General features: G+C 50.5%; 1 protein-coding gene across 1 annotated transcript; it reads left to right on the forward strand.

Moving 5' to 3' along the window:
• Positions 1–549: 549 nt before the first annotated feature.
• On the forward strand, positions 550–3,374 carry NEU2 (neuraminidase 2). The gene is made up of 2 exons (XM_049888854.1): positions 550–750; positions 2,445–3,374. Exons 1-2 carry the CDS (start codon positions 550–552, stop codon positions 3,372–3,374), a joined length of 1,131 nt encoding a protein of 376 aa, XP_049744811.1.
• The last annotated feature ends 6,268 nt before the right edge of the window (positions 3,375–9,642 follow it).

Consider the following 9,642-nt stretch of genomic DNA (forward strand, 5'->3'; position numbering starts at 1 on the left):
TCCCATCAGCCCCCTCTTCCAGCCCTTGAGGCAGAGCCTACACAGTGGGGGCAGCTGGGCCTTTGCCTCAAGCAGCCTGAGGAGGAAGAATTAAGGCTTTTTTCCCTCTTTTTTTTTTTTCAAATACAACTTTCTAGGGCTCTAGAGTTATAAAAAGCTCCCATGTGTCATTTTCTGGCAGTTGGACAGCTGCAGAACGCCACACGGCAAGCGTTCTTGTCCTATCTGTTGTTCAGCATTTGATTGATGGGTTGAGTTTGGCAAGAGCGGTTGAAGGCTATCACAGATTTGCTGTCTCTGGTGTTTGATAACTTACAGATAAAAATATAATACAGGATACACTTTTCCAAGCGCAGCTTCCCCAATTTCTCGTGGACTGAGCACTGCCACTCTCGCGGGTGGCACAGGGACCCCATGCGGGGAGGAGGACAAGCCACCCTGGACACCCAGTGGATGTGCACACCTGCCTTTGTGGAAGACTTGCTCCCCTCGAGTGTGGCTTCAGGATGTGACTGAAGGTGACTCAACTCCCTTTCGGCCCACAGCCCTATGGCTTCCTGTCCCGTGCTGCAGAGGGAAAGTGTGTTCCAGACAGGTGACTACGTCTACAGAATCCCGGCTCTGCTCTACCTGCCACAGCAGAAGACCCTGCTGGCCTTTGCAGAGAGGCGGGTGAGCAAGGTGGATGAGCAAGCCGAACTGATCATCCTGCGCAGAGGGGGCTACAACTCGACCACCCACCAGGTCCAGGTAAGGCCCATGTGGCAACAGTCGCTCCTCCAGGGTTTCTCTGTACACTCCTTTTTGCTACTGTGTGCTCGGGAGCCAGGCCTCAGTCTAATGGAATGCAGGACAATTAGATGGCCGAGGTGTGGGGAGGGGAAAGGAAAAGACACATGAAGAGCCCGGGAGGGCCCTGGGAACCATTCCAGGACGAGCAGATCCAGTGACCACCTGGACCTCACGTGGGTTCACCCTGAACAAGTCCAGTTGGCTTGGACACATCTGCTTACTGCATGACTGGACAAGTTGGTCCATCTTTGTATCCCAGAGGTCTAGCCCATCATAGGTGCTCTGTAAATGTATGTCAACGAGAATGGCCATACCTAGAGCAGTTCAAATGAAGAGTGGGCTGCTGAGGAGGAAGCAGAGTTGGAGCTCTGGCTCCCACCACTCTGGGGAGAGATGTAGTAGGAGGACACAAGTGTTAGATGAAGAGTTCTGCTAGATGACCTACGTAGGGAAACCAACATCCAAAAAGGTTTGCCTACATCCCTGAGAACCTGACGGGAGACTATTCAGTATTACCAACCTGGGGGAGAGGGTGGTTATATTCTTTGCGTAAAATTAACCTGGGAGGGGGGTTGAGGTGATTGTGTCCCGAAGTTCCAGCAGGTATATCAAGTAATTCATTTGCTGAGGACACCTAAGGGTGGTTTATCATATTTGAAGGGCTTAATATTATTACTATTATTATATTGCAGTTATTTCTTAGTAGCTGTTTAGAGCATGTGAATTTGAAGTACGTGAACCTGGGTTCAGGTCCTGGCCCCACCACTTCCCAGCAGTGGGACCCTGGGCAACTCATTTACCCTTTCTAAGCCTCTCATTCTCCAGATGGAGGTAATAACACCTGTCGCTGAGAGGCTGGGGGTTAGATAGGGCAGGGACACTAGAATCCTGGCACAGCGTCTAAGCTTAGGATTGCTCATGGTGGGGGGTAGCTGTTAAAGAATGGGACAGATGGATGAGCTGCACATGTATGCATAGGCTCAGGGGTTACAGAAGCTCAATATGAGTCCTTGGTGATGCAGGACTTTCCCCTTTTGTTGTCGTTTTTTTTTATTTGCCACCGAGTCAGCTCCGACTTAAGGGAACTTATGTATAACAGAACAAAATGTTGCCCAGTTCTGCACCATCTTCATGATCATTGGTATGTTTGAGTCCATTGTTACAGCTATTGCCACCTTCTACCTGCATTAGTAGAGTATGGTGTGGGAGATGGGAGGTGATAGTTGTATTTTTCTCACATTGGTCAGGCTGTTGTGGTAACTACTAGGGCTTCGCTTTTCAAGATGGCAGGAGGGACTTTGTCTGTAGGTTGAAGGAACCAGGATGAAGCTGAGAATGGCCCATGATTAAGATCTTTGTATGAGGGGAGGGTCTAATAGGTGCTCTGCAAACGTATGTTGATGGGAATGGGCATACCTAGAGCAGTTCAAATGAAGAGCAGGCTGTCATGGCAGGAGTGGAGTCAGAGCCCTGGCTCCCACTGCTCTGGGGAGATATCATCGGAGGATATAGTTGTAGGATGAAGAGTTTTCCTACATGACCTTTAGTTCTAAGCCCCCCGAGTCACACACACCCCAAGATTATAGCTCCTGTCACTATCACTGGCTGTATCAAGGTTGAGCTTGTCTTTCTTTCTCTCTCCTCACATTCAGTGGCAAGACCAGGAGGTGGTCACCCAAGCCCAGCTGGTGGATCACCGGTCCATGAACCCGTGCCCCTTGTACGATGACAAGACTGAAACCCTTTTCCTCTTCTTCATCGCCATTTTGGGGCAGGTTTCTGAGCAACACCAGCTCCAAACAAGGGTTAATGTGACGCGGCTGTGCCAAGTCACCAGCACCGACCACGGGAGGACCTGGAGCCCAGTCAGAGACCTCACCAACACCGCCATCGGCTCGGCCCACAGGGAATGGGCCACCTTTGCATTGGGCCCGGGCCACTGTCTGCAGCTGCAAAACAAGACCAGTAGTCTGGTGCTGCCTGCCTACGCTTACCGGAACCTTTGTTCCCTCCGGGTACCTTCCCCCTTCGCTTTCTGCTTCCTCAGTCACGACCATGGAGACACGTGGGAACGAGGGCACTTTGTGGCCCAGGAGTCCGTGGAGTGTCAAGTGGCTGAAGTTGGGGTTGGAGAGCAGAGTGTGGTGTACCTCAATGCCAGAAGCTTCCGGAGAGCCAGGGTCCAGGCCAAGAGCACCAACGATGGGCTCGACTTTAAGGACCCCCAACCAGTGAAGAAGCTCGTGGAGCCTCCCAATGGCTGCCATGGGAGCATCATCAGCTTCCCCAGCCCCCACGCAGGGTCAGCCTCCTCGGACACGTGGTTGCTCTACATCCATCCAGCTGACCCAAACCAGAGGTCCAACCTGGGCGTGTACCTCAACAAGAGGCCCCTGGACCCTGAGGCCTGGTCAGAGCCTTTTCTGCTGGCCACTGGCAGCTGTGCCTATTCCGACCTCCAGAGTATGGGAGTTGGGCCTGATGGGTCCCCCCAATTTGGGTGTCTGTATGAATCCAATAATTGTGACAAGATCATCTTCCTCCTATTCACCCTGAAGCAAGCCTTCCCAGCTGAGTTTTGACTCCATTGTGAGCCAGCTGCAGGCCAGCCAAGGACGGCTTCCCGCTGGCCCAGAGCCCCTGTCTTCTTTACGCACTAATTGAAAGGCTAATTATTTTCCTTTTCTTTGGGGGCCCTCCGGACTCCGGATGCCAGCTTTTGGTTCGCCTCATTAAAAGTATGTGGAGAGATCTGCCTCTTGGCTGTTTTTCTCCTTCGTTGCTTCAATTTTCCCAGAAGATTCTATTTTCAGCCCAGAAATGAAGGAACCTGGCTTTTCGTAGCCCCTTGAAAGGGAAGGTGCTGAGAGTTCTCCACAGCGACTGCTCTGTGCACCTCAACCTGCCTCCCCCCCGCTCCCCCAGCTTCTGTGTGGGTCTTAATACATCACCTATTATGTTCCTGGGGAAAGGCCAGAGACAAAGAGATGTAAATGAGCAGAGGTGTGTGTGTGTGTGTGTACACATGTGTGCGTGCACGTGTGTGTGTATGTATGGATGTGTTCTTGCTCAGGCTTCAGAGCTGGCCTGCGTTGGGACTAGCTTCTCAAGCAGGCAAAATAATGTCTAGGAAAATGAGATTCGCTTAAACCATTGCATTCGTTTTTTTTAGGGCTGCTGTAAACAAATTACAACAACCTTGGTGGCTTAGGGCAACAGGAATTTGTCCTTTCAGGGTTCTGGAGGTTGGAAGTCTGAAATTAAGGTGTTGGTAGGGCCATGCTTTCTTCAAAGGCTGTGTGGGAGAACCTGTTCTTTGCCTTTTCCAGCTTCTGGTGGCTCTAGGAGCGCCTTGGCTTGTGGCTGCCTCACTCCAATCTCTGCCCCTGTCTTCACCCTGCCTCCCCTCCTTCGTCTTCTCCTCTTGGGTCTTAGACAGACACTTACCATTGGATTTAGGGCCCACCGGGATAATCTGGAATAGTCTCTTTCAAGATCTTGAACTTCATTACATTTGCAAAGACCATTTTTCCAAATAAAGCCCATTCACAGATTCTGGGGGTTAGGACATAGACAGAAATTTTGGGGACCACCACTGAGCCCATGACAGTCTTCATCAGTTATTTCTGTATGGGTGAGGTGGCTAAAGGTGGGAATTAATGCAGACAAATCAGATAGCTCAGAGGAACCAAGGGGGTGGGAGGGGGCTGAGCTCTTGGGTGTGGATCTGTGTGTGGGGCTGCTCTGGGGCACCTGGTCTTTGTGGTGATGGATAGGGCTACGTGTAGGTTGAGAGCATGGGAGAGAATGCTAGACTCATGTAGTTCTTGCCACCTGAAAACAGTTGGAGAAGGTTGACTAAAGGGGTCACAGCCTGAGAGGTTAGCCCAGCTGGCTGGAGGGAGCTCTCTGACCTCTAGGGACCTTCAGGGGTCTTTGTCACACATGTTCTGTGGAAGGGTGGACTTGCCACTTCCCCACCCTCAGATCCCCTCTAATTGGCTCTCCCATCTCTGGGTGATAAATGATAACATCTAGAATATATAAACAGAGTCTACAAATCAATGAGAAAGACACAAACAATCCAATAAAAATGGGCAAAAGACTTGAACAGGTACTTCAAAAAGAGGATATTTTAAACACCACTAAACACATGAAAAGATGCTCAAAATCACCATTCATCAGGAAAGCACGAATTAAAGCCATGAGATACTTACCCACTAGAATGACTAAAATAAAAAAGACTGACAATGCCAAGTATCAGCAAGGATGTGGAACAACTGGAATTCATATATTTCTGGAGGAAGTGTAACGGGTACACCACTTTGGAAAGCTATTTGGCAGCACCTACTAAAACCAAAATACCCTGTGATCCAGTGATTCTACTCCTAAGTACATGTTAAAGGGAAATGAGTGCATATACCCACAAAAGAGTATAAACAACAATGTTTATGGCAGCTTCATTCATCATAGTCCCAAACTGGCAACCGCCCAAATGTCGATCAAAAATAGAATGGGTAACTAAATTAGGGAATGTCCATACAATGGACAAGAGTAAAAGAACAAACCACTGCTACACAGAATAGCATGGATGGTTTTCGCAGACATTATGATGAATGAAAGCAGTCAGACCCCAGAGAGTACCTACTATGTGATTCCATTTACATGAAGTTCAAGACCAGGCAAAACCAAAGCATGGTGTTTAAGTGTGGAGAGTGGTTCCTTCTGGCGAAGGAGAGCTGTTGACTTGGATCGAGCAAGCGGGAGACTTCTGGAAGCTGGAATATCCTATGACCTGGTGCTGGTTACATGGGCAATGCCGTATGCAGAAATTCAGTGAGCTCTACGTGTAAGATCTGTGCACATTACTGTATTCTGTTACATCTCAATAAAAAATACAAGTTGAACTGAATAGTGGATTTACTATTTTAACTTCCAAAGCGATGCATTGTATTGGGTTTTAAAACTTTGCAACAGAGCTTTTAAATAAGTTTTTATATATATTTATATAGGAATAACTTTAGATCAACAGCAAAGTCACAAAGATAGTAGCGAGAGTTCCCGTGGACCACACACCCGCTTACCCCTCATGCTAACATCTTTCATATCTGTGGCACATTCGTCAAAATTGAGAGATTAACATCTCTACCTTGCTATTAACTAAACTCTGGGCTCTATTCGGATTTCACCAGTTTTTCTGCTAACGTCCTTTTTGCCGTTCTAGGATCCAATCCAGGATACATTTAGTACATTTAGCGAGAGTGAATTTTTACTGTAACAAGTTTGTATCCTTAGAAACACACACATGCACACAAATTATACACCCGCAGGCAAGTCCTCCACCCGCCTTCTCCTAAAGTCTACTCCCCAAACCAATAAACAAACAAGCAAACTCAAAGAATGTGCTCTTCAGGCCCCAAGTGTTGGCGTGAAAATGTGGGAAGAAGGGGTTCAGCCTCTGCAGGCTCAGGAAGGCAACCCCCCCCCCAAAATCAATTGCACCAGAGCTCCGGGTCCAGGCTCTGCCGCAATTGCCAGGTGAGACCTTGGCCATTTCTGAGCACAAAGCCACTGGGGGCTGTGGGGAGGGTGTGTGTGTATGTGCGTGAGAATGCGTGAATGTGTGAGTGTGTGTGCATGTGTGTGCGCACCGTCAGTGTACTTCCACTGCCACATCTAAGCTGGAGTCGAGTGGACCAGCCCTTGTTCAATACTCCTCCTGGTTACCAGGCAACCAGGGTACGGGCACAAGCAGGGTCAGGGAAGCCTGGGCCTCACCAGCCACGCACACCTCAGCACAGAGCCCAGGGAGATTGGAGCTCTGGGTGGGGGAGCCCCCTGATCCTGGTTCTTGTAGTTATGGGACTCGGCTGCTGCCACCCACCTCACCTCTGAGCAGCTACCCCCAGCTACCCGCTCTGAGCAGCTACGCCACCTAGCCCCTCTGTCATGGACTAAATTATGTCCCCCCCAAAATGTATGTATCAGTTTGGCAGGGCCCTGATTCCCCGTATTGTGTGGTTGTCCTCCATTTTGTGATTGTAATTTTATGTTAAAGAGGTGGAATTGTAACACCACCCTTACCCAGGTCATATCCCCTATCCAATGTAAAAGGTGTTTCCCTAGGGTGTGGCCTTTTATCTCTCAAGAGATGAAAGGGAAGCAAACAGAGAGTTGGGGACCTCATGCCACCAAGAAAGCAGCACCAGGAGCAGAGCGTGTCCTTTGGACCTGGGGTCCCTGTGCCTGAGAAGCTCCTCGACCAGAGGAAGACTGATAACAAGGACTCTTTCTCCAGAGCCGACACAGAGAGAAAGCCTTCCCCTGGAGATGACACCCTGAATTTGAACTTGCAACTTACTAGACTGTGACAGAATACATTTCTCTTTGGTAAAGCCATCCACTTGTGTTATTTCTGTTATAGCAGCACTGGATGACTAAGATACCCTCTGAGCATCTATCCCAGCTAGCCCCTCTGGGCAGCTCCCCAGCTAATCCCTCTGAGCAGCTACCCCAGCTAATCCCTCTGGGCAGCTACCCCAGCTAATCCCTCTGAGCAGCTACCCCAGCTAGCCCCTCTGAGCAGCTACCCCAGTTAATCCCTCTGAGCAGCTACCCCAGCTAGCCCCTCTGAGCAGCTACCCCAGCTAATCCCTCTGAGCAGCTACCCCAGCTAGCCCCTCTGAGCAGCTACCCCAGTTAATCCCTCTGAGCAGCTACCCCAGCTAGCCCCTCTGGGCAGCTCCTCAGCTAATCCCTCTGAGCAGCTACCCCAGCTAGCCCCTCTGAGCAGCTACCCCAGCTAATCCCTCTGAGCAGCTACCCCAGCTAATCCCTCTGGGCAGCTCCCCCAGCTAGTCCCTCTGGGCAGCTCCCCAGCTAATCCCTCTGAGCAGCTACCCCAGCTAGCCCCTCTGGGCAGCTCCCCAGCTAATCCCTCTGAGCAGCTACCCCAGCTAGCCCCTCTGAGCAGCTACCCCAGCTAATCCCTCTGAGCAGCTACCCCACCTAATCCCTCTGAGCAGCTACCCCAGCTAGCCCCTCTGGGCAGCTCCCCCAGCTAGTCCCTCTGAGCCCCTGTTTTGGACGCCGCCTTTCACCATACCCTCTGGTGTGGACTTCTGGGCTGTGGTGGTCACAGAGGCCTCTCCAAGTCTATTTCTTGGCCTGGCAGGGACAGCGGTAGTGACTTGGACTCCTGGAGCCTGGGAACAAGCTCTGAGGACCATGAGGAAGAAGCCCTGAGGCTGGGGAGGGGACATGGCAGCTGACATATTCAATACTAGGAGAGGGAGACAGGTCTGAGAAGGTCTGTGTGGTCAGCTGAATGTCCATGTCCAAATCCCTGGAAGCTATGAAGTGCCGCCTTACGTGGTGACAGGGACTTTGCAGATGCGACCAAGTTAAGGGTCTTGAGCTGGGAAGATTATCCTGGGTGATCTGTCACTGCTGTGTGCTATCGAGTCGGTTCTGACTCACAGCGACGCTATACGACAGCGCAGAACCACCCCGTAGGGCTTCCAAGGCTGTAATCTTCATGAGAGCAGATCCCCAGGCCTTTCTCTCACTGAGCTGCTGGTTGGCTTGACCCACTGATCTTGTGGTTAACAGCTGAGCACTTAACCGTTGCACCACCAAGGCTCCTTTGAATTATCTGGGTGGGCCCTAAATGTAATCACAATGGTCCTTAGAAGAGGGAGGCAGAGGGAGAGTCGAGTACAGGAGACGTGAGGACAGAAGCAATGGCTGGAATGGTGCAAGGAGGGGTCAGGAGCCAAGGACGCAGCTCCAGAAGCTGGAAAAGGCAAGGTGGGATTCTCCCCTAGAGTCTGGAGGGGGCGCAGCCCTGCCGACACTTGACTCTAACCCAGCGAAGTTGACCTTGGATTTCTGGCCTCCAGAACTGTGAGAGAATAAATGTGGGTTGTTTTAAGCCCTCAGGTTCATGGTGATTTGTTACAGCAGCAATGGAAGACTAATACAGATCATCTCACTGGGAGCTTGAAACCCCACCTTTCTCAGGGACTTCATGTTTTCTACACCCAGCGCGCTTGACCCCTAGTAACCTCACAGGGAGGCAGTGGACCCTAGTGATCCCACACGGAGGAAGTGGGACCCAGTGAACTCTCGGGGACTCCATCTCTTCAGCAGAACACAGCAAAGATGGCGGCTCAGGCTGTCATGTGAACCAGCTAGGAGGCCACGTGGGGTAACCAGGAGGTGCTGCCCACAGCCTCTGTCTGTGGCCCTTGCTACCTGGGGCGGCCTGGGCTGAAAGGGGACTAAGAGCTGATACACAAGCTTCCTTCTCCCTTGTTGACCATCTAGAAGGTGCGCTTCGTGCATAGCCAGAGACAGCGGGGAGCTCAGTGATCAGAGGCACCTATTCTCCACCAAGAATTCAGTGCAGGAACCATGCTACCAACCACATCTCATCCCCAACGTGTGGAGAAAGAAGGGAGGAAGGAATCCGGTATTTAAATGCAAGACTTGAATCACACTGCTTGAAGAAGAGAGGTGAGAAAGCTGACTGTACTGTTGGCAAGGTATAACTTTTTCAAATTCCGTTTTTGTACTGTTTTTAGGGGAGGGTGCAAACCAATGGATGCCAAAAATTTGTAAGGATATAAGCTCACAAACCAGAGGCACATTTTCTTCTGGTCTTTTATCTGTGAACTTTCCCCACCCCTGAAACTGAGATCATGCTGTAAAATCGATTTAGGGCCAGGCCTCCTTTCCCTCTTGACATTACAATGTAAGCATTTCCTCCAGGTTACTCTCTGGCAAAGACAATATGTCAAAGACACCCTGAATTACTTCGAAGTTACTTCCGTTTGTATCTGCTGTAAA

The sequence above is a fragment of the Elephas maximus genome, chromosome 6 (assembly GCF_024166365.1).
Source record: "Elephas maximus indicus isolate mEleMax1 chromosome 6, mEleMax1 primary haplotype, whole genome shotgun sequence".
Lineage (NCBI taxonomy): Eukaryota > Metazoa > Chordata > Mammalia > Proboscidea > Elephantidae > Elephas > Elephas maximus.